Raw genomic sequence first — 25689 nt, forward strand, 5'->3', positions numbered from 1 at the left:
CGATGAAGTTGGGTTAATATCTTATAACCGGCTTATAGCAGGCTTATAGCCGGCTTATAACCACTTTCGATACCTGATTTGATTTGAAACTTTTACAAATAGTACATTATACAATACAGCAAAAGAATTAAAAGTATACGACATTATTATCTAAACGGCTAATAGCCGGCTTATAACCGGCTAATAGCCGTTTTCACTGAATTTCTTATAGCCGATACCTAAACGGCTAATAGCCGGCTTATAACCGGCTAATAGCCGTCGCTCAACAACAAATGTAAGCGGCTACTAACCGGCTATAAGCCAGCTTATAGCCGGCTATAAAAATTGTAGCCGGCTATAAGCCGGTTTATAGCCGGCTTATAACCGGCTTATAGCCGGTCGGTGATCTACCAATTTCCCGCTCTTTGTTAAGCTTCATGCTGCCACATATTGTGAAATGCCGGTTAATAGCCGGCTATTAGCCGGTTTATAGCCGGTTAATAACAGGTTCTTAAGAACTTTGGCAACAAAACACATTTTTTCTGTCGAGCTTTTATTTAACGTGAACGTGAATTGTAAAATGGAACAGAAATAAAACAAGTTTTTCGAAATTATAATATTAATAGTAATAAAAATACACAAAACTAATATATATATGTTGTAAATTTTTTCAATGCATTGTATATATTTGGGTACTATTAATGGGATGACATCCATGTTTTCTGACAGATGACAGCGAATAACTACAAATAAGCTTCTAGTATAATTGAATAATGAAACCCAGAATTGCACTGTCATATATCAAACAAATATGGTTGACCTCTCTACAAATATCCAAATCTTATTGCTCTCTCGACGAGAAATTGTCCAAATCATGCTTCAAATTCGTTTACACCCATCTGCTGTTTTTCTAGTCGACGATATGTTCTCAAATTCTATTCTGAGGTGAAGGGATGTTAATAAAGTAATGAAGCAATAATAAAAATAACTGTTAAATTCATTTGTTCTTGTAATGGGAGCAAAAATCGATGTGAAGTGTTGCGATCATAATTGAGCGGATTTTTATAAACGTGTATAACGGACCAGGAAGTCACTTTTTAAAAGGTAACAATCAAATTTATAGCTAATTAGCGTAATGTGTCTTCGCATCGGTTGATTGAAAAGTTGGTTGAAAAGTGTCGGTCTCTACTATAACTACTTAACATTCAATCAACTAAGAAAGAATTTCTGCCTTTCGTGTTAATACTCACTTCGGCCCTGTTTTCGGCACTGTTTTGTAATTCTGCTTGTGCACCGTCCTGACTTAGAATTACAGCAAGTAGCCCCTTTTGGGTGGTCAGGGTTACACTGACCGGGAGAGCCATCCGCAAGGGGGAACTTCGGACCACATCGATTGTCTCTTCTGTAAGGCAGGACGACCTCAATAACTTCAGGTAGTACCTGAGGTAGTACCTGAGGTACTACATCAATAACTGCAGGAACTTCTGAAGATATTTATAAAAATTAAGTGGCCACAAAAGTCGTAAGGTTCATTGATTCTATTGCCCATATTATCAGAGCGTCAATCTCAATACATCAGTTTATAAACTTTTCTTTTTACACAAAAAGTTTATTTCGTAAGGCGCTGCTCTTATTTCCTTAATAATTATCACTAACCTTGACACCCTACTCCCTCAACTAACCGCTCTCCCGCGTCACATGCCTGGCATTTGTACCACACTAACAGCTGCTTCCACTGACCCCAGCATGGATCAACATAGAATCTATCCGGGCTCGTGTCTAGCTCACATGATCCCTGTGAGAGCAGCAGGTCGTGAGGATGACGAAACGATTTACAGTTTTGGGAGTTAGAAGTTTAGAAGTTGATTCGTGAAGAATTTATAATCAATACTTTTCACGTCCAGTCCTAAAATTGTCTATGATCTCATTAGTTTCAATGATTTATGTCTCATTACGAATTTTCTTCAATGTCTCCAAACCTTAAAACGGCAGTGATCCCTAGTTTTAGGAAAAGCATTTTCAAGTGGAGTACATAACGAAAAATGAGGTGCAAAGTATTTTGCGTTCTCTATCTCTAGGTATTCTCCATCATCACACGACAGGTTTAGAACTTGGTTTTCCCCTATCTCTGCCCCTGGTGTGGAACAATTTTATAATAGTTGTTTTGTATAACAGACTACAGTAAATGTATTGTAAAACTTCTGACAGACCTGATGATTTGAATAAAAAACAGTGTCCCAAATTAATCGCTGTTTGAAGTGTTAAATCGATATTGTTCAAACAGGATGTAAAATTCCGTCAAACTCCCGATTCCTCTTAAAAATTACTTAAAAAATATTGTCTCTACCATTATTACATCATCAAATTTGTTTACTTCATATATTGAATTGATATAGCTGAAATGTTGATACATAAAGTGTATGAAATAATCAGACTTACTCAAAGAACAGTCACTTTCTGAAGTACCAATATAACCCATTGCCACTTCTTTCCCAGAAGGACAGCTAGAACACGATGAAGCACTTCCTCCAGGGCTGTATGTTCCTTCTTCACATAATGTACATCCGTTCTCTTGGTCAATGTAATTGCCACCTTCACAGGGATCTGAGGTTGAAAAAATTATGATCTTATAACTCTACTATAACGGCACAGTCAGCAAATAAAATTAAGTGGCCACAAAAGTCGTAAAGTTCACTGATTCTATTGCCCATATTATGATAACGTCAATCTGAATACATCTGTTTATAAACTTGTCTTTTTACACAAAAATTGTATTTCGTAAGGCGCTGCTCTTATTTTCTTACTAATTATCACTAACCTATACACCCTGGCCCCTTAACTAACAGTTTTCCCTCGTCACATGTCTGGCAGGTGTACGATACTGCCAGTTTCTTCCACGCACCAAAGCATGGATCACCATAGAAACCATTCGGGGCCGTGTTTATCGAACATGATTCCTGTGAGAGCAGCAGGTCGTGAGGATGACGAAACGGTTTACCGTTTTGGGAGTTAGAAATTTAGAAGAATGTTGATTCGTGAAGAATTTAAAATCAAAACTTTTCACACGTCCAGTCCTAATTAAATTGTCTATAATCTCATTAGTTTCAATGTTTTATGTCTCATTACGCATTTTCTTCAATGTCTTCAAACCAGATGATTGCAGTGATCGCTAGTTTTACTAAACGCATCATGTTGATCACTACAGAACCATGAATGAGGTGCCCAGTATTTTGCCTTCACTATCTTTATATGTTCTCCAGCAACACACGACAGGTCTAGAACTAAGTTTTCCCCTATCTCTTCCGCTGGTGAGGAACAATATTATAATAGTTGTTTTGTAAAGGCTACAGTAAATGTATTGTAAAACTTCTGACAGACCTGATGATTTGGAAAAAAAACAGTGTCCCAGATTAATCGCGGTTTAAAGTCGTTTAATCGATATTGTTCAAACAGAATGTAGTGCTTTTAGGAAGCACTAAAAATTCTTCATACGAATTTCAAGAGCGAACAAAATAAATGTACTTATAAAATACATCAAAGAAACGTCTTTCAATAAATTATATAATATGAACTTTAACTTACAGAAGATCTCTGCGTCAGCCAAAGCAATGCCAGCTAACATTGTCAGGGCCATTATCATCGTCATCTGCATCTTGACTAACATAACTTCCTTATAAAATTATAGTGACTAAATTACCACAATATACTATTATAGTACAGTATTAATTTAAATGCGGGGAAAAGATATTATATTATTAGATAATTATCCGATAATTATCAGATGATTATCAGATAATTATTAGATAATTAGGCATTATCAGAGATTCATCAGTTTTGGTCGGTCATAGGCATTTAATAATCGGCAACAAATATTTTATCCACATAAACAGATACATTTTTTCAACGAATCTTTAAGCCAACGTCCTAAGTCCTTGTGGCACTTCACTGTGATAAAACAATAAAATCTGCCGGTTTTGGATGACAGTGGTCTAATTCTCCGTGGCAGCCTTAGGAGAAAGATTCGATAAAAGTGATGTCAAGTCCATTTTACAACTCAATTGTAGACGCCAAAATGAATCAAAGCAGACCGCAAAATAATTGCATAATTCCAAGAATGCGGAGAAAATATGAGAAGATTACTAAAAAACCTGCGCTTTAGTTTGGTTGTCCACATGAGCACTCAGCTTATTTATTATCTGTAATAAATTACTAGCGGTTATATTCGATCACACGTTTACTAAGTAGGCTCATGACACATCAGATTTTGAGACAATTTACTGTTGAACTTATGTTTTAATTTATTAAAGCAAGCTTCTAGATTTGGGATAGCCTATAGCAGGCAACGCGGACCGATACTAATGCTTCTACAGACCTAGACAAGTACAAGTAAGTAAATATTTCATGCTAGGCATGTGGTACCCATTATACGGTAACCATCGGCCATTGAAGGTTTTTGCTTTTCGCTGTACTATATTGCACAGCTCCCCATTTAACCGTCACACACGATTTCTCAAGCATTTGGATGGGTGGACCGGGAGGCTGCATAGATCCTATTGGATCCTTAGTAGAACGTCGACGACGCTCAGGCTCACCCCACGATCAGGCAGACAGCGGGATTCGAACTCGCAACCTCACGATTGCAAAGCTGGTGCTTTAACCGACTGCTCTGCCTGGCCGTTCAGTTTTAATTTATTCAAGCTATATTTTTGCGTTCGATCGGGCTCTACAACTACGGGTGTATGACACAGTAGCGGTACTTTACTATTAATAACTGTATCTTAAGTTAAAACCATAGAACTTTACAACAGTACTGTCCGTTGTAGTAGACGTTGGGGAAAGACACAGGACGAACAGAAAGAATTTAAAGCATTACTTGAAACATGCAATATGGCCCGCAAGACAGGAGCCATACTAAATAACTCTGAATCTATCTGCAACGTAGCCATTTTTATACTTTTATAGATGGCTACGTTCCTTGCAACGCGTGATACTTTAATTGAAAAACATGATTTTATTTCTGGTGGTAATTGACTTAAGACTGGCACCGCGCTGCATGGTATGATTTTCCACGTACATAAGAGTTTGATAATAACGTACTGGCTAATCCCGGTCAAAGTAAAATAATGAAAAGAAGCTGTTAATAAAAAACTGTTTTACATAAACCCTTACCCCAATCCAAACCATAACCACAAACCCGACGAATCAGAGATAACCGAAGAGGTCACGCCAGGATGCCTCTTTTCGTTCCACTAATTTTTCCGGGGAAGGAGTATTGAGAAGCCAGGAGTGTTCCGCAGAAGCAATATTACGAGGCAATTGGATCTCATCCGACCTTTTGATCGTGAAATTCAATTTAAAGCCACCAGTCTGCAGGAGTGCAGGAGTAGGAATATATCAGTATATCTGTATTATATAAGTAGTACCAGTCCTACAGACTGGTAATCTAATTGTCCAGGTATCACAAATTCCAACTGCTCTCTACTTTATAAAAAACAACGTACTGCAATTTCAACTGCTGTTGATTCTTTCAAAGTTTCAAAGTCTGCAGGAGTGCAGGAGTAGCAATATATCAGTATATCTGTATATAAGTATTTCCAGTCCTACAGACTGGTAATCGAATTGTCCAGGTAACACAAATTCTAACTGCTCTCTACTTTATAAAAAACAACGTACTGCAATTTCAACTGCTGTTGATTCTTTCAAAGAAATTTCTAATAAAACAGTAAACTATATGCCAACAATTTAAAATGAAATCAAATAATTCGCGTTACGACTTTTGATTTTAATTGTTTGTCCTGAGAAATCGATTGGGTATTTGACCAAAACCCATAATTCACGGCTTACAAATTGTTAAAAAAATTTCGATTAATTACATTAATCACATGTTGTAAAAATCTCTTTGGGTTGCGTTCGGGTCGATACCTAGTATTTCGGGGTAAGGGTGGTAGTTAGTGAATTAGCTGAAGTTTATTGATTCTTTATTGCCGAGTTCCAGATTTCATTTGGACCGACCTAGGCAATTGCCGAGTACAGCTGCCTTCGGATAGTTCTTCTTAATTTATTACAATTGTAAATGAATAAGAAATTGCGAGTGACTGATTTCATTATCGGTATCATTTTGCATTTGCAGACGGTCAATCAAATTAATATCATTTCCTTTTGTTTGAGAAAGAGAGACACTGGCAGCGGTCCACTCTACCCATGATTATGGGTTTTGATCAATAGTGTTGTTTGATAGTCAGTTTTATCGCATCAAAAAATATCCGTCACAATAACCGAAGATACAGCCTATTAAAATGAAGCTCACACTGAACATAACGTAATAACCACAAAACCGATCAAAATGTCGCTCGCAAATCTGTGCACGTGCGCTTTTGAACACCGTTTGCAATTTGCATGGTTACTTTGCAACTTTTTGCTTTTGACATAATTTGCAGATGGGCGGTTGTATATACCTTATCGGACCTTATTTGGACGGACATTAATTGAACGCTGGAGGCCCATACGTTCATCTTAATGTCCGTTCAAATAAAGTCCGTTTATTTAAGATCCGTCAAAGTTAAAGTCCGTTGAATTTTTTTCAAACATTTTTCCACTTTGAACTTTTTGTCCACAATATGACAACTATGAGAACTTTATTTTGCCTTAAGTTAACGAAGGAAAGGTTCTCCTTGGTCTTTCAGAGGCACAGAAAACTGTACTAGTACATGAGGTTTTCAAGGTAATCGTACTGTAGTGCGACACGTACTCAAGTGCGACACGTACTCTAGTGCGAAGTCCGACAAAAACACCCTCTGTCGCACTAGGGTACGTGTCGCACTACGATCCAGGTAGCGTACTCTACTGCGACAAAATGTCCTGACTTATTTCCAAGTTCAGGTCACATCCTATCCTTCTTTTGGACCATTAAGTGATTCGTCAGGCCGGTTCACGTCACTTATTTTGAAGTGATCTTGCGAATACTATTCATCGGTTCACATCACGTGTTTCGAAGTGATCCACTGATCATAACTCCTTCGGGGCAGTTCAAGCCACGTATGCAGTGGGTGATCCACCGGGTAACTCGTTAGCAGCATATGATCCTCATTCCTATCACACGCATCGTATGAAGGTACATCTCCGATTGGGATAACAAGTTCATATGCTTGGGCCATTATATATAAGGCCACGATGATTCTACCAAAGCATCGAACTTCTTCAATCACCTTCCTTCTTTGGGATTCTACCTAGGAGCAGGATCTAACCCAATGGAAGATCAACCAGAAGATGCTCAGACAACCACCTCCTCGCCGACTCAAGAAGTGGACCTATTACGACCGCCGCTTGAACGCTGTGATTGATAGCTATAATTATGACCGAATGGATTATTTGAAGTGTGTTGGAACAATGATTTTGAATTGAATATTGTGATTGTAATCTTTGGTTTTATACCTATTTAACCCCATTACTCATACACAACTACACTCTACTGCGACAGTGTCGATCTTGGAGGTTTCGCACTTGGGTACGTGTCGCACTAGAGTACGTGTCGCACTACAGTACGTGAACCGGTTTTCAAGGGTCACTTGGCGGAAAAAGTCAACGGAATTATGGCACTCAACAACATACCTTAGTGCAAGAAATATAGGCGGCAAGAATATAAGGCGCTAGAAATTAAGGCGGCAAGAAATTAAGGCGATATTTTTTTCGGAAAAAATACGATTTTTGATCGCAAATTTGGTTATAGTTTTGGTCGAAATAGTGTCAATTTTATTCTTTTATCAGTCTATAAAGCATAGAAATCTGTTTAAAAATACGATATATTGGACATTGGTCACATAAAAACTAAATGGTGCATGCACATTATATTTATAGTGATTGCTGTTCTGTCGTCTAAGGATGAATCAGCTGATATTATCAAGAAGCTATTTCCAGACACGACGGAGCAAGATGACGACGACTATCTTGGTTATGGATTGCAGCTGCTGGAGATATATGACTCTGATGAAGAAGGAGAAGACGAGAATATTAATTGATATATTAATGTATTTAGACTCAAGTTAATTTATTTTAAATATGTATTTCATTGAATTCTAGCAAATAACGAAATCGACATGTAAATTTAAAATAATAAAATCACACGAAAATTTCTTATGAAAAAATCGCAAGAAAAAAAATTAAGGCGGTTAGAAATTACGGTGGTCAGATATTAAGGCGGCAAGAAATTAAGGCGATTTTGTCAGAATCGCCTTAATTTCTTGCCGCCTATATTTCTTGCACTAAGGTAGTTCATGAGTTAGTCCCCGCCAACATGACAAACTTTTTCCAGCCTCTAGATATTACGGTAAATCGTGTTGCCAAGGACATTGTCCGACGTTGTTATAGTTCATATTACTCAGGGGAGGTAATGAAACAGTGCTAGGAAAACTCCAAGTGATTAAGGTTCACCTTAAGTTGTCTAAGGTAAAACCACTTCACGCCGAATGGCTTGTAAAAGTTAACACTGAAATGCAGGACCGGGGTAGTTTGATAAAAAAAAAGATTTCCATAAAGCTAGAAATCACTGATGCTTTAAGCATGGACTATTTCATGCACGAAAACCCATTTGATGAAGATGATATGTGATATTAGACACTGATCATGTACACATATTTTAACATTTTTACTGCTTAACGACTGCTATTCTTACTTACTGTATAAAAAATGGATTTAAAAATCATTTGCTGAAATAAAAACGTCAAAAAATGAAAAAAATTCGGATTTTTGATGGTTTTGAATGCCTTCTAGCGTTCATATTAATGTCCGTTTATAATTATGTCCGATCATTTAATGATTCGGATTTTTGATGGTTTTCAAATTTCAATGCCTTCTAGCGTTCATATTAATGTCCGTTCATAATAATGTCCGTTCATTTAATGTCCGTCCAAATAAGGTCTGATAAGGTACATACATTCTAAATTATACAGAAATAATTATTTGAATTATAGTATTGATCGGAGATAACCGAAGAGTTCACGTCAGGATGCCTCATTGCCTCAACTATGAGCTCAAGGAGGAAAGTAACAGTTCCTGCTTGAACCTAGCAGGACCGGTGCACTAATCAGTAATCAGCACTATCAGTTAGACTTTTCGTTCCACTAATTTTTCCGGGGAAGGAGTATTGAGAAGCCAGGAGTGTTCCGCAGAAGCAAAATTGCGAGACAATTGGATCTCATCCGACCTTTTGATTGTGGAATTCAATTAAAAGCCACCAGTCTGCAGGAGTGCAGGAGTAGGAATATATCAGTATATCAGTATATCTGTATTACTGCAGAGTGCAGTCCTACAGACTGGTAATCGAATTGTCCAGGTATCACAAATTCTAACTGCTCTCTACTTTATAAAAAACAACGTACTGCAATTTCAACTGCTGTTGATTCTTTCAAAGTTTCAAAGTCTGCAGGAGTGCAGGAGTAGCAATATATCAGTATATCTGTATATAAGTATTACCAGTCCTACAGACTGGTAATCTAATTGTCCAGGTAACACAAATTCTAACTGCTCTCTACTTTATAAAAAACAACGTACTGCAATTTCAACTGCTGATGATTCTTTCAAAGAAATTTCTAATATAAAACAGTAAACTCTATGCCAGTGACGCCCCCCGCTAGCAGAATGGCAGTTGTAACAGACGTGCTCGCTAGAAGTCTACCTTTGCTCACCTTACTTCTCCTTATGCCGATGTCTTCGACTCTGAACATTTCAAGTTGGAACCTCAATGGTATTAAAGGTAACATTCTTAGGAGAGAACATTTAGTAAGTGACGCTAAACGTTATCATTTTGATGTAGTGTGTCTCCAAGAGACAAAATGCCGAGACTTCGAGGAAACAATTATTGACGGTCACAAACTTGTAACACTAGCCCAATCAGACAATTGGTATCATTATGGTCTCGGTTTTCTAATCTGCCCAGCCCTTGTACCTTCTATTGTTGCATGGAGATCACTTAGTAACAGAGTGGCTTTCATTGATATAAGACTCACAGAACACAACGGATCTCATCGTATGATCAGGATTGTTAACGTGTACGGACCAACCAAGAAGATTGTCGATGATGACATCAGTAGGGTCACAGGTAACTCCCCATTGTTACAATCATATTTCAATGATCTGAAAACTGCTATCAATATCCCAGCTCGATTCGATTTGTTTGTTGCTGGAGATTTTAACGCCCGCCTTGGGAGATGCAGTAGGAAAGAGTATGATGCTGGCCTTAATAATCATATTGGTCAGTTCGGTAATGGTCTGAGAAACAGGAACGGTGAGTTCCTACTGGACTTTATTGTTGATAATGGTCTGTTTGCGTGCAATACTGCGTTCCAACACAGAGCAAAGCATATTACCACCTGGAAGGCTAGATGTGTTCCCAAGGGTAGACCCAAGGGTTCAAAAGACACTGTGAACTATTTTAAACAAATTGATTATATTTTATGTCGTACTAACTTTAAAGTCTGTTTAACAGACTCCCGCTCTTTTTGCGGTGATTTTGTGAAATCTGACCATAAACCTGTGGTTGCACGTTTTAAACTTGGTTGTGAATACATTGTACATAAGCGGCCCAGGTCTGACAAAATAAGGTTTGATGTCAATCGCCTTAATGATTCTGATATTAAGTCTAAATTTTTTGATTCCTTTAAAAGTAATATTGATTGTAGAGTTTTAACTAATAATGCCATTTCTGAAAATTCTGATATATTTGGTATATTGAGTAAATGTGCCGTCCAGGTGGTTGGTAAAGTGCCCCCGGGGAAGCCTCATCAGTACAGCGACGATCCAACTGTCGTTAAACTTTCAGCAGAGAGAAAGTCCCTTCAGCAAGAATGTAGTCTCACAGGGATAAGCGACAGGAGTGACCTCAGAAAAAGAATCAACCATCTCAAACGTACCATCAAAAAGAGGTTGAAATCCATCAACGAGGCCACTGCTAACGCCCTAGTAGATGTCATCAACAACACCGACAGCTGCAGAAGCATGTTTGAAGCGAATAGAACTTTGGCCCAGTGTAGGATGAAGAAAGACGGAGTGACTGTCCACGATGCAGACGGGAATACCTTAGGTTCTGACTCATTAAAAGCAGAAGCTATTAAAGAATACTTTAATAATGAGTTCAATGACAAAGATGAACCCCACCTCCCAGCATTTATAGACCCTCCTGGAAGCCTCCTCTGTCCCATAACACCTGAAGAAGTTGGCCGTGCTGTTATGAAGCTGAAATCCGGTAGAGCGTGTGGCCCTGACGGTATACCTAATGAGCTAATGAAAGCTGCTGGATATCCCCTCCACTGTGAGTTGGCTAGGATCTATAATCTCTCCTTTGAGACCAACACATACATCCCAGCTATTGGAGAAGGTATCCTGACACCCCTTCAGAAGCCAGGAAAACCCCGAGGTCCGATAAAGTCCATCCGGCCCCTCACATTACTAAATGGAACTAGAAAAGTCCTATCCCTCGTAGCCTTGAACAGAATCAATTACCACGTTGATATGTACACTGGACCTTGGCAGGCGGCATACAAGCAGGGTCGCAGTTGTGCTGACCTGGTATGGTCTCAGAGAATGTTGACATCAGTGGTTACCAGGCGCGAGTTCGAGTATAGTAAAATCAACATTGACATGACCGCTGCGTTTAATACTATCCGCAGACAGACCATCATCAACCTCCTCATTGATGCAGGATGCTCTAGAGACGACATTCGCCTAGTTCAGTACCTCCTCTCAAATACAAAGCTCAAGGTGACGGTCAACAGATCTGAGTCTGGTGAATTTGTGATTAATATTGGCGCTTACCAGGGAGACAGTCTGGCAGGTAAAGTGTTTACATTGACCCTTGCCGGTGCCCTGAATCACATCAGAGCCGTGATCAGTGTCACGATTCCTAGACCGAACCCCCCAGTCTCTGATAGAGGCCTCCCGTTAGAGTCCGCCTATGCTGACGATGCTGAGCTTCTGAGTGAAGATGGTCAGAGCCTGGTGAAGATACTAGAGATTGCCAGTGATATACTAAAGGATTGGAGTCTCTTTGTTAACGAATCGAAGACGGTGTTTACAAGAGTATATTTGGCAGATACAGATGCTTTAGATGCCCATGGCAATAAAATTAGAGGAGATGAAGAGTGGCGAGAGTCAGTGCTATTAGGATCAAAGCTCTGTTCAGAAAGAGATATTGTCAACAGACGCAACAAAGCCAATGTTGCCTTCTACACCTACAAGAAAGTCTGGTTGAATAGTTCTGTTCAGATCAGTGAGAGTAGAAAGCTGAAGCTGTACGAAGCTCTTGTCACTTCAGTGTTGTTGTATAACTGTAGCAGCTGGGCTGCTCCTGAAACCGTAATGGCATCTGTCGACGTTCTTCAAAGGAAGCATCTGAGACAGATAATCAACACCTATTGGCCTACGGTTATCAGCAACGAGAATTTATATAAGAGATGTAATGTCAGACCCCTTACTGAAAGGATCAAGAAAGCAAGATGGAAGATGCTTGGGCACGTTCTCAGAAGCGGTGATGACACTCCCGCCTTCTTATCTTTCAGATTTGCATGTTTAGGATGTTTTGACTACAAAGGAAGGAGGGGCAGACCTCGTTCAAATTTATTTGATTTATTATTAAAAGACATTATGACAAAACAAATTATTGTGATTGTAAATAAAAGATTTAGTTTAAGTAATTTCAACGATTTAGTGTACAAAGCTCATGATAGACGCCTTTGGAGAAGTTATGGGTGAGTCGAGACTACTCGGCCACTCGATTTTATGATTTAATTTATATTATCTTGTGTTTGCTGTATATAGTTGATTAATAATAATAAAACTCTATGCCAACAATTTAAAATGAAATCAAATAAATCGCGTTACGACATTCGATTTTAATTGTTTGTCCTGAGAAATCGATTGGGTATTTGACCAAAACCCATAATCATGGGTATAGAGTGGACCGCTGTCAGGGTCTCTCTTTCCCAAACAAAAGGAAATGATGTCAATTTGATTGACCGTCTGCAAATGCAAAATGATACCAAGAATGAAATCGGTCGCTCGCTTTTCCCATTCATTCACGGTTTACAAATTGTAAAAAAAGTTTCGATTAATTACATCAATCACATGCTGTAAAAATCTTTTTGGGTTGCGTTCGGGTCGATACCTAGTATTTCGGGGTAAGGGTGGTAGTTAGTTGTTCTTCTAGCTTAATCTATTACAATTGCAATTGTAAATGAATGAGAAAGCGAGCGACCGATTTCATTCTCGGTATCATTTTGCATTTGCAGACGGTCATTCAAATTAATACCGCATTTCTTTTTGTTTGGGAGAGAGAGACACTGGCAGCGGTCCACTCTAGACTCTATACTACCCATATTATGGGTTTTAGTCAAATTAGCTTATTACATTAGATAATCGTGTTCACATTTGCATTTTAACCTCTAAAAATTCCTCACTTTGCCTGCATTCACTTATTCATCAATTTTTGGCTTTAGCTTGATCAAACCAAATTTCGATAACGTAGTTAAAAATTTTACCCGGGTAAATTCAGTTTAACCATCTCATAAATACTTTCAATTCAATGTACGGTCAAAAATACGCCAAGTGAAGTGAGCATGGCCGGTCCCTGACTCACTTGCGTAGCAGAAAATACGCACAAATATTGAGGAATAATACTACAGTTGAGGAGTCGTTTGTTGCAAAATACGACGTTATAAAATTGAACATGAAAAAATGTGAACAAATTGATGAGGCGACTCTTGATTCAATGATAAGTATAAATATTACCGAAGATATTTTAAATTCGCACGTGCCCGTCAATGTTCACGATGACAAACTTGATCCGCTTGGTCTTGCAAGCCATCCACCAAATAATTTGAAACGTTAGAAATTGACAATTTCAAATTCACTTACGAGAAGCCACTAACTACAGAACAAGAATACAACAGTATGGTCAGCTCTATCAATGAAAATCAACATATTTTGTATGATTCAGACTCATGCTCAGAACGCAAACGATGGTAAGAAAGTAAACCAACTTATACATTTCATATAGTTTAAACGTGATGGTTAGCGCTTACCGGCTAACTTGAACTAGTGCTCACTAGCGTTTCCTATCTATAGCTAGCGCTATCTAGCGCTAAAAATAGTTTGTTACCTTCATCATCGCTTGAGATAGGCATCCAGGAGATTTCACCCCAGGGACTGTCCGTGAGGTTGACTCCTAGTCCTCTTCGCAGAGTGATCTTTTCGGATATGATATGGTCTCGTATGTGATACCTCCACAGTCTAGTGGAAGAAAGTGGTATTTACTATTTAGGGTGAATTGATATATTTTACCAGAGATTCTGTATATTTTTTGTGAATTAAATTTCGCAAGATAACCAATTAATTTTCTAATTTATCATCAAATTAACTGCAAGTTTGAACTGACCAGATCGTTTGAGACATTCGCTCTGAGCCTTCAGAGTTCAGAAGACTGTCGTATTTGGCGGTTCCTGCGCTGTAGCCACTCAAATATTTACCAGCGCTCTTGCTCCAAATTCCTGGAAGTAAATATTTCCATTACCTGGAACACCGATTCCTAGGATTATTAGTATTTTTAATGTCCAATTTCGATTTCTATCATAGGACTTGATTATATAAACATTTTTACTGCTTAACGACTGCTTTTCTTGCTCACTGTAAAAAAATGCACAAATGTCGAATCGTTAATCTTAATATATGTAAATTTGACCAAAGCAAAACCCATAATCATGGGTAGAGTGGGGCGCTGCTGCCAATGCCTCTCTTTCCCAAACAAAAGGGAATGATATTAATTTGAATAACCGTCCGCAAATGCAAAATTATACCGAGAATGAAATCGGTCACTCGTTAACCCAATCACTTGCCTACTTTCTTATATGGCCATTTCATGTGATAAAAATAATTTATCGCTGATAATTCGTCAGGTAAGCACCATGGTTTAGAAAAATCCCGACATTCGCGAGTGAACAGAGCTAGTACTGAGTAGTAGTCTGATTAAACACGCTAAAAAAGAAACAGTTGTATAAGGTCAAACAATTTATTAAAGTCATCAGTCATTAATTTTAGAAATAGCCCAAATACTTCAGTAGCAGGGATGAGGGAAGAGTTGAGTGTGCACTTCAATTTATAAAGTTTTTTTTTCCTGCTGAATGGGGTTAAATATGTCATTGATATTGATAACTCAAATCACCGAACGGCGCATGTTGTGTCGCTAGTCCCAACTGGGGCCACGCCCAAATTTCATATTAAGCACGTACATGGGAAATTTGTATTTCAGCTTCTTTTAAGGTCTTAGAGACTTAAACTTGGGCTTAAAATGACCGCGATACACATGTTTATATTAACAATTTGATCGGCTCATGTCCCATGATGATTTATGATTTGACACAAAATATGACATAACTCATGACATGATCCTAAATTTTTCCATTAGATGCTCTAGCTCTTTGACTTTAGTCTTTACTTCAAAATATTGATCATGCCCAAAATTGTGGGTCTGAGAATTCAGGTCAGCGCGTAATATGTGTATTGCTGTTGCACACGCAATTTAGAATCGTGATTTAAGTTCGTTTATTTCATGTGAAATTTTTATAAATCGGTAAAATGGAGTACGCTTAATTAAATTTGATAAAATTAAAAGTCCTTTCTTTTAATTTTACACCGTGCACTCGTGCAGCACAAATTGAAATTAGTTCATGAACAATGTAATATAATAATTTGCTCCTATGAAAGGTATAGTCCTTATCTTAACCAATTTTCCGAGTTTAAATTCAATTATCATTTACTGTTAAAAATTTACTGGGCGCGGGCGGCGCTCAGCCTGTCATTCCGCCGAATCTCTATGTTAATGAACAAAATGGCCTGGGGTACCCAGGTAACATTCTACAATCTAGATCTATGAAACGGAGTACGAGTTACCTGGGACACCACGCGACGATAGCCTATTATTTGTCTACTTAGTACTTAGTAATACTATATAATAGTATAATATTGTGCAATGTGTTAACTAAGATAGGTACCTTATAGAGTTATAGCTCAGATCACCTTACGTGATGATCCAATTTGATCCATGACAGAAGACGTTTCCTTGAATTGTGTATGCGATTTTGTATGCATTTTTCCCGCCACACGTACGTTACAATATTTATATTTGTAGAATTTACAAAAATAAGCTTTCAGAAGTCTCACTATAAAACTGCTCGTATTTATGGAGACTATGATATAAATAACATCTTACAGTGGTCACGATCGTTCTATTAGTGATAATGACCACAGCCCCCTACGAAGAAGAAGATATGAATAACTAAATAGCACCTGAAACCCAAATTGGAACAACATCCAAGGACCAAGGGTCGCACCCACCCAAGAAAATTCAAATTCAAATTCAAATTTATCAAATTTATCAATTATACAATTGCAATTTACTCTCAGTCTCACATAATACATATTGTATCACTACTATAGTACTATATTTCATTTGCCCTGTTTTCACTTAGATTTGCCCTTTTTTTCTTAGATGCAGAATTAAATTCATTTTGTAATAATAATATGGTGAATTATGAGAATAATTAATCATATATGTGGCAAGTGAAGGGTACTGAATATTTAAATTCAAAATGTTCGGAATTTGTAAGTAACCGGAGGTTTGTTACTGTGGAAAAAGTTATGTCCTAGTATAGCTAAGTTATAGTAGTATAAATCACTTACTTTTAGTAAATTCAATTCCTTATAGAGGGGAGTTACCCGCGTGTGCGTTCTAGACTTTTTGTTATAGTTTGGTTTTCTAAATATTGCACGGATAACTTTATTTATACGTGATCTAGGATGTTAGTACTAATAATGTTAGTTGCAAACCCCGAGGCCCACGTGACTATGCCATAATTAAGATGTGCCTCATAAGTCCGTTATAAATCTAGTGTGAGATGCTGACTTTTCCATAGTATACCGACTATTCGACTTATCTTACATACGAGTATGTCTATGTGGTGCGTTAATTTTAAATTTTTATCAAACCATACTCCAAGATATCTAACATTCTTTGGTTCAAGGATAGTGGTACCATCAGGCATTTCTATATTTTCGTCTCGAATGTATGTAATTCAAGTCATAAATCTTTACTCGGCCCTGTAGGTGATTTGTGTTCCCGGGTAGGTGGCATGTGTTCCGGAGGTTAAATGAGTATTAAGTAGTACCTGTCCAAAACCATCAGAAAAACTAAGTTTCGACCTCTCAACCCACTCAGGCCACTTCCAAGGGCCACGCCTAACCCAAAATATCTGAAAATTCCATACAAATCCAGACTGAGAATCTTTACCCCCGTATGCGATTTATGTTCCCGGATAAGTAGCAAATAATTTGGTGGTTGAATAACTAGTACCTATCCCAAGCCATCAGAAAAACCAAGTTTGGCCCATTCAAGCCACGCCCAGGAACAATGCGCAACTTTAATTATCTGAAATCCAGGTCAAATAGCTGATATTCAGGTCAAATAAACACTGAGAATCTTTACCCACGTATGCGATTTGTGTTCCGGGGTAGGTATGGCACATGTTTCAGTGGTTAAATAAGTAGTACCTGTCCCAAACCATCAGAAAAACAAAGTTTCGACCTCCAGGAACAATGCACAACTTTAATTACAAATTAGCTGAAATACAGGTCAAATCCCATACAAATCCAGACTGAGAATCTTTACCCCCGTATGCGATTTATGTTCCCGGATAAGTAGCAAATAATTTGGTGGTTGAATAACTAGTACCTATCCCAAGCCATCAGAAAAACAAAGTTTCGACCTCCAGGAACAATGCACAACTTTAATTAGCTGAAATACAGGTCAAATTCCATACAAATCCAGACTAAGAATCGTTCCCCCGTATGTGGGTTTTTTTAAATTGGGAAAAACCCGGACAAGGAAAGGGTGTAGTACTAGTGGGGTGGTCTGAAAATGCTAGATTTTGGCGAACGTTGTAGGTTTATAACATGCCAAGACGCACGCCAATTTGGACTCGTCGAGTTGGACTCGTCGTCTATTTGAAACAAATATTTTAAGAGTATCACCCGTTAATTAAGGGGGGGGGGGGGTTCAACTTCTGAAATTTTCCGGGCATTTTTCAGAATTTGGCCGCCAAATTTTTTTGAAGGCCTATCTCAAAATTCTGTCCAAAAACTTAAGGTTTAAATGCAATTCTACGTTGATTTTGAAAATTTCATGTAAAAATATTGAAACCCTACTGAGTTCTATTGTTTTGAGCGAAATCAGTTTTGCAAATATCGCGAACTGAGATATGGGCGATTTATAGTTCATTTTTTGCGATTATTTGAATACCGAATCCACACTCCACAGTTAGGTAGATACTGAGCTGATAATCATAGAGAATGTGTAGTATATGCTTACCTTCCATATAAAGTTGGTTTCATTCAAAAATATTGACATTTGACTAATTTATGGGCTAAAATTTATTCAATTTGGTACGTATGCCCAAATATGGGCATATGGTTTTTGGCTCATAACTCAGTCATTTATTTGTCCAATCTTGATGAAAATTCATATACGAGTTCAAGGACCACTAGCTACAAGTAGAGCACCTAAAATCTGGGGTTTGGGCATAATCAGGGTATTTGGATAAATTGGGCCTAATTTGAACTAAATATGGGCGTGGCTGCCCCGTGGGCACTGTTTGGCGGTTGGGGTCCGGGACCCCCTAAAAAGTTCGGTCACCGGTCTTAGTTTGTTGGTCTCGAAACCAAGTTTCACAAAACAAATCAGGGTTTTAACTACCCGAGTACAGCTGCCTTCGGATAGTTATTCTAGGTTAATCTAATACAATTGCAATTGTAAATGAATGGAAAAGCGAGCGACCGATTTCATTATCGGTATCATTTTGCATTGCAGACGGTCATTCAAATTAATATCATTTACTTTTGTTTGGGAAAGAGAGACACTGGCAGCGGTCCACTCTACCCATGATTATGGGTTTTTGTCAAATTAGCTAATAGTTATTATATTACTATTAGATAATCGTGTTTACATTTGCATTTTAACCTCTAATATTTCCTCACTTTGCCTGCATTCGCCTTTTCATCAATTTTTGGCTTTAGATTTGCATGATGATAGATCAAACCAAATTTCGATAACATAGTTAAATTTTTTACCCGGGTAATATCAGTTTTAACATCTCATGAATATTTTCAATTCATTGTACGGTCAAAAATACGCAACAGAAAATACCCGTAAGGCCCATGCTTTTATAGTTTTAGGTGATCAAACTAGTCTCTCGAGCTTGATCCGAAAATTTGGGATTTTAAGAACTTTGGCAACAAAACACATTTTTTCTGTCGAGCTTTTATTTAACGTGAACGTGAATTGTAAAATGGAACAGAAATAAAACAAGTTTCTCGAAATTATGATATTATTATTAATAGTAATAAAAATACACAAAACGAAATTTTTTTGTAAATTTTTTTAATGCATTGTATATATTTGGTTACTATTAATGGGATGACATGCATATTTTCTAACAGATGACAGCGAATAACTACAAATAAGCTTCTAGTATAATTGAATAATGAAACCCAGAATTGCACTGTCATATATCAAACAAATATGGTTGACCTCTTTACAAATATCCAAATCTTATTGCTCTCCGACGAGAAATTGTCCAAATCATGCTTCAAATTCGTTTCCACCCATCTGCTGTTTTTCTGGACGACGATATGTTCTCAAATTCTATTCTGAGGTGAAGGGATGTTAATAAAGACGTGTATAAGTATAACTAACTATAACGGACCAGAGGAGTCACTTTTTAAAACCAATCAAATTTATAGCTAATTAGCGTACATAGGTCTTCGCATCGGTTGATTGAAAGTTGATTGAAAAGTGTCAGTGTTCCACTATAACTACTTAACATTCAATCAACTAAGAAATATTTTCTGCCTTTCGTGTTAATACTCACTTCGGCCCTTGACTTTGCACTGTTTTGTTTTGTTTGTGCACCGTCCTTGCCTAGAACAGCACCTTCCAGGGTTACACTGACTGGCAGAGCCATCTCCGAGGGGGAACTTCGGACCACATCGATTGTCATTTCTGTAAGGCTGGACTGGAGGTAGTACCTGAGGTAGTACCTGAGGTAGTACCTGAATAACTGCAGGAACTTCTGAAAAGATTTGTAAAAATTAAGTGGCCCCAAAAGTCGTAAGGTTCATTGATTCAATTGCCCATATTATCAGAACGTCAATCTCAATACATCAGTTTATAAACTTTTCTTTTTACACAAAAACTTTATTTCGTAAGGCGCTGCTCTTATTTCCTTACTAATTATCACTAACCTTGACATCCTACCCTCTCAACAAACAGTTCTCCCTCGTCACATGTCTGGCAAATGTACGATACTGCCAGTTTCTTCCACGCACCCCAGCATGGATCACCAAAGAAACTACCCGGGCTCGTGTTTATCGAACATGATCCCTGTGAGAGCAGCAGGTCGTGAGGATGACGAAACGGTTTACCGTTTTGGGAGTTAGAAATTTAGAAGAATGTTGATTCGTGAAGAATTTAAAATCAAAACTTTTCACACGTCCAGTCCTAATTAAATTGTCTATAATCTCATTAGTTTTAATGTTTTATGTCTCATTACACATTTTCTTCAATGTCTTCAAACCTTAAGATTGCAGTGATTGCTAGTTTTTTCAAAAGCATCATGTTGGTCAGTGCAGAGCCCCATGAATGAATGAGGTGCCCAGTATCTTGCGCTCTCTATATTTAGGTATTCTCCATCATCACACGACAGGTTTAGCAGTAAGTTTTCCCCTATCTCTTCCGCTGGCGAGGAACAATATTATAATAGTTGTTTTTTAAAGACTACAGTAAATGTATTGTAAAACTTCTGACAGACCTGATGATTTGGAAAAAACAGTGTCCCAAATTAATCGCGGTTTGAAGTCGTTTGATCGATATTGTTCAAACAGAATGTAAAAGTCCGTCAAATTCCCGATTCCTTTTTTTTTAAATAATTTCTTTATCATTATTACGTCATCATTAAATTACACTGATACAGAAGCACTAAAAATTTTCCATACGAATTTCAAAAGCGAACAAAATAAATGTATTTATAAAATACATCAAAGAAACGTCTTTCAATAAATTATATAATATGAACTTAAACTTACACAAGATCTCTCCGTCAGCCAAAGCAATGCCAGCTAACATTGCCAGGGTCATCATCATCGTCATCTGCATCTTGACTAACATAACTTCCTTATTGTGTTAAAATTATAGTGACAAAATAACCACATTATACTATTGGTACAGTATTAATTTAAATGCGGGGAAAAGATATTATATTATTAGTTAATTATCCGATAATTATCAGATGATTATCAGACAATTATTAGATAATCAGGCATTATCAAAGATTCATCAGTTTATGGTTGGTCATAGGCTTTTAATAATGGGCAACAAATATTTTATCTTAGAATTAAACTAACAATCTATCGAAAACTGGACCAAGTTGAGTAAACTGGTTAAGAATTACTACAGCAAGAATTACTACAGCATTCAAAGAGATCCTTTTTGCCATGTCTTCTTATCACGTTACTGTTATACTTATATTCGCCGTACTTGGATCTACCCATTTGCATTGGTTAATCGTATGCTTTGACACTAACTGATTGATGTCAGTTTGGATACAAATTTGCCGTTTACGCCATAATAGTCTATGCGTTGTTTACTAAAGCATTGAGCATAATTCATATGTGTCACTTGCACTTCATTCCAAACGTGTAATTAGCATACTTCCAAATTCGAATAACCCGATTACTTTGAAATTCGGCATGTCGAGCGTGCTACAGTCGATCTTCGAGATTGTTCTAAAAAGCCCCCAGACTTCAATCGATGTATTTCCGGACGCTGATTACGAATCACCCCCATGACATAGGGTTAAAATGCTTCCCTGACGAGATATTGGCGAAAACCTGTCTCGGTCACGTGATGACCGTATAAGGAAGTTAGTCTAATTTCTCGTTAGGGTTTCAGTGTAACTATGGTAACTAGTAGTGTAACTATGGTAACTAGTAGGGTTTCAGCATATGCTTTTGTTAAGGATTGGGTTAGGGTTGGGATCAGATGAGAGGGTTGGGGTTTCGGATAATCGTTCAGGACCAGCTAGAGAACGGGTTGAAAAAGTCACGTGACAGTCGAGTGTAGAGTGATTAATCATCATCCTGGGCATGTAACGTGTTTTTGTTTGGTTGCCTAGCAAAGTGCATCCAGTGCCAAGTAAGATAAGAAGGATAAGTAGGCAAATTCCAAAAGCTATATAGAAACAAATTAAACTTTCTGCTGATGATGTAAAGTTGCTTGGCTAAGCCTAAAGCTAACGTCTTTAGTCCTTGTGGCACTTCACTGTGATAAAACAATAAAAATCTGCCGGTTTCGGATGACAGTGGTCTAATTCTCCGTAGCAGCCTCAGGAGAAAGATCCGAAAAAAGTGATGTCAATTCCTTTTCACAACTCAATTGTAGACGCCAAAATGAATCAAAGCAGAGCGCAAAATAATTGCATAATTCTGAAAATGCGGAGAAAAGATGAAAAGATTACTAAAACACCTGCGCTTTAGTTTGGTTGTCCACATGAGCACTTAGCTTCTTTATTATCCGTAATAAATTACTAGCGGTTATAATCGATCACACGTTTACTTTGTTGGCTGGTGACTCATCAGACTTTGGGACAATTTACTGTTGAACTTATGTTTCAATTTATTAAAGCAAGCTTCTAGTTTCGGGATAGCCTAGCAAGGCAACGACCAATACTAATGCTTCTGCAGACCTGACAATTGCTGAATTGCAAGTAAGTAGGTAAATATTTCATGCTAGGAATATGGCACCCATTACGGTAACCAACCATTGAAGGTTTTTGCTTTTCACTCACCCCTCGATCAGGCAGACAGCGGGATTCGAACTCGCAACCTCACGATTGCAAAGCTGGTGCTCTAACCGACTGCGCTACCTGGCCGTTCAGTTTTTATTTATTCAAGCTATATTTTTACGTTTGATCTGGCTCTATAACTACGGGTGAATGACACAGTTATAGCGGTACTTTACTATTAATAACTGTATCTTAACTTAAAACCGTAGAACTTTCCAAGACTTTACAACAGTACTGTCCGTTGTCGTAGACGTTGGGGAAAGACACAGGACGAACAGAAAGAATTTAACTGCCCTGGAATACGGGTGTGGCCGAGAATCCACCCCCACTGAACCTAATGGTTATATATGCAACATACCTTGGTCGGGAGTCAGTAATTGTGTGTTACACACTTGTGTGTAATACAGCAACTGATAAGGCATGTAATCTGTAGTACAAGTAGTGAATTGTTGGGACGGATTTGTGGCGAGATAGCTTAATGGTATAGCATCCGAGCGCTAATCGGGAGGTCGTGGGTTCAATTCCCGCTCTCGGCACATCTCACCCTTGCTTTTTACGAAAACGTACTACCTTACTGCCTCAATCCAGTGAGCTGCATGATTAAGACTTCTGACCCAACCCAGAGAAGGAAAGAATTTAATTCATCACTTGAAACATACAATATTGCCCGCAAGACATGAGCCATACTAAATTACTCTAAATCTATCGTACCCTGCATGCTGCAACGTAGCCAGTTTTATAAATGGCTACGTTCCTTGCAACGCGTGATCCTTTATAAATTGAAAAACATGATTTTATTTCTGGTGGTAATTGTAGGCAGTGCGCCATCGACCGTAAGACGCGCGCGCTGACCATTGAATGGTTTTTTAGCTCGTATTTCGGCCAGCACATTATTTCGGAAACAATCAAAAAGTTATAATACTTCCCATATAACGATTTTGTTGAAATTTGGTCAGCGTACGCAAACACTTATGTTTTACTGAACCTAATTTAGTTTGAGCAATTTCGATGGTCAGAATTTGAGTTATCGACGAATTTATACCTATTTTGTCATTTTTAGACCTCTTAATCAAGGCCAATCTCTCACATTAGGTAGTGCGCCATCGACAGTGAGCCGCGCGTGCCGACTGCAGACTGTAGGATGGTTTTTTAGCGCTAATTTCGGCCAGCACAATTTTCTTCAAACAAATAGATATTAAGTATCCTTCCCGACCTCCGATTGCAACCAAAATTGGTAAGCTTACTCATAGACTTACAAGGAAAGTGTCCGAAAAGTTTAAAGCATATCCAACCATCAGACATTATGTTACAGCTAAAAGCAGCGTATTTTGCCCCATTTTTATCACTATATCAACTCCGATATCCACCAAATTTTTCGAACAGTTGTGAAAGCCCTATTGGAAGGTCGTCGCCAATTTTTTAGAAGGATCTCATGCAAGGAACTGAAGATATATCCAAATAATACGACAAAAATCAACGAATTTGGTCAAATTTGGTCAAATTACGCGACTTTTACAGCTAATTTTGCTCCAAAAGCCGCGCACCATCAAATATGGCACCTAGGCAAAACTCACTGATCTTTCCAAAAAGGTATGACTTAAATTTGGTATTGTGAAATTTCTCACAGTCTCTAGAAAACAATGGTACAAAAATTTTTTAAATCCGAGCAAGTTTATTTTTATGGTGCACCCCCTACTCACATCTAAATTAGGTTCGGTGGGTAAGTATGATTGGAAGGTTCTGACAAATTTTCAGCATGATTCATGTTCAGGAACCGAAGATATGATAACATAATACGACAAAAATCAACGAATTTGGTCAAATTACGCGACTTTTACACCTAATTTTGCTCCAAAAGCCGCGCACCATCAAATATGGCACCTAGGCGAAACTCACTGATCATTCCAAAAAGGTATGACAAATTTGGTACTGTGAAAATTCTCACAGTCTCTAGAAAACAATGGTACAAAAATTTTGAAAATCCGAGCAAGTTTATTTTTATCGTGCACCCCCTAGTAATTGACTTAAGAATGACACCGCGCTGCAATTAGATTGTGCGTGGCACCGGAAAGGTTTCTGCAACAACTTGATTGGCGAGGTGCCGTGCAAGCTAATCCCCTTGGTATGATTTTCAAATGTACAGAAATCAGAAGGGTCTGATAATAACGTACCGGCTAATCCCGGTCAAAGTAAAATAAATCGAAGAAGCTGTTATATTGGTCAAACGCTTTTCCCAAAATCCCAATAGAATTGGGTTTTGGTCAATAGTATTCTTTAAAGTCAGTTTTAAAGAGAAACTTTTAAATGTTTCTGATGTTACGTCGTGTGGGACAATTTTGAAAAACTTAACGGGGTACTAGCAAATACGCGCATTTTGCTCTAGAAACACACTTTTTTATAGATATTACCGGATCACCTAATTTGTTCAATTTTAGGGAGGGTCTGGGGGCGAATTTTCGGCGGGGGCGCCAACAGGTAATGTTACGCCACTCAGTTACGGACATGTCGATATCATTGTACCCAATGATACCAAGTACACAAATGTGATAGAACGAATAACAGCTGATGGTGCAAAAAAGTGGAGTATTAGGTCAATAGTGCGATTAGTGGGACTTGCAAAATGCGATGGAAGATATAGTCATCTAGTGAATTATTATACATGACCTGACTGCCTGAGCTTAAATGCCTAATTCCGGTGATGCCCAACGAATCCATTATGTTGATACCAAGTTATACATGTATTTTATTGTGATGAAGGGGGCACCCAGCTATCAAT

At 38.0% G+C, this 25689-nt stretch overlaps 3 protein-coding genes and 1 non-coding gene across 6 annotated transcripts in view; 2 read left to right on the plus strand and 2 right to left on the minus strand.

The window, feature by feature from the left end:
* Nucleotides 1-791: 791 nt before the first annotated feature.
* On the minus strand, nt 792-3654 carry LOC134814521 (uncharacterized). 2 transcript variants are annotated; one of them, XM_063822678.1, is made up of 9 exons: nt 3562-3654; nt 3130-3284; nt 2798-2936; nt 2419-2583; nt 1959-2113; nt 1636-1774; nt 1444-1463; nt 1230-1398; nt 792-919 (listed from the first exon to the last, which is right to left on the minus strand). In XM_063822678.1, exons 1-9 carry the CDS (start codon nt 3641-3643, stop codon nt 915-917), a joined length of 1029 nt encoding a protein of 342 aa, XP_063678748.1. In that variant the 5' UTR covers nt 3644-3654; the 3' UTR covers nt 792-914. The 2 variants fall into 2 exon arrangements, with proteins under 2 accessions (XP_063678748.1, XP_063678747.1); XM_063822677.1 differs by having other exon boundaries at nt 1230-1463.
* Nucleotides 3655-17725: 14071 nt separating this feature from the next.
* LOC134814515 (SID1 transmembrane family member 1-like) overlaps nt 17726-25689 on the plus strand; it is a 56866-nt gene continuing 48902 nt past the window's right edge. For both annotated transcript variants that reach the window (XM_063822667.1, XM_063822666.1), the window contains exon 1: nt 17726-17730. The gene's annotated coding sequence lies outside the window, so the exon portion shown is untranslated. The remainder of the gene's footprint in view (nt 17731-25689) is intronic.
* LOC134814523 (uncharacterized) lies at nt 19596-21244 on the minus strand. Its single transcript, XM_063822680.1, has 5 exons — nt 21157-21244; nt 20649-20809; nt 20317-20455; nt 19944-20144; nt 19596-19722 (listed from the first exon to the last, which is right to left on the minus strand). Exons 1-5 carry the CDS (start codon nt 21236-21238, stop codon nt 19718-19720), a joined length of 588 nt encoding a protein of 195 aa, XP_063678750.1. The 5' UTR covers nt 21239-21244; the 3' UTR covers nt 19596-19717.
* Nucleotides 23378-23449, plus strand: Trnas-gcu (transfer RNA serine (anticodon GCU)). Its single transcript has one exon. It is a non-coding gene; the product is annotated as a tRNA-Ser (tRNA).

This window comes from Bolinopsis microptera, chromosome 4 (genome assembly GCF_026151205.1).
Source record: "Bolinopsis microptera isolate Bmic1 chromosome 4, MBARI_Bmic_1.0, whole genome shotgun sequence".
NCBI lineage: Eukaryota > Metazoa > Ctenophora > Tentaculata > Lobata > Bolinopsidae > Bolinopsis > Bolinopsis microptera.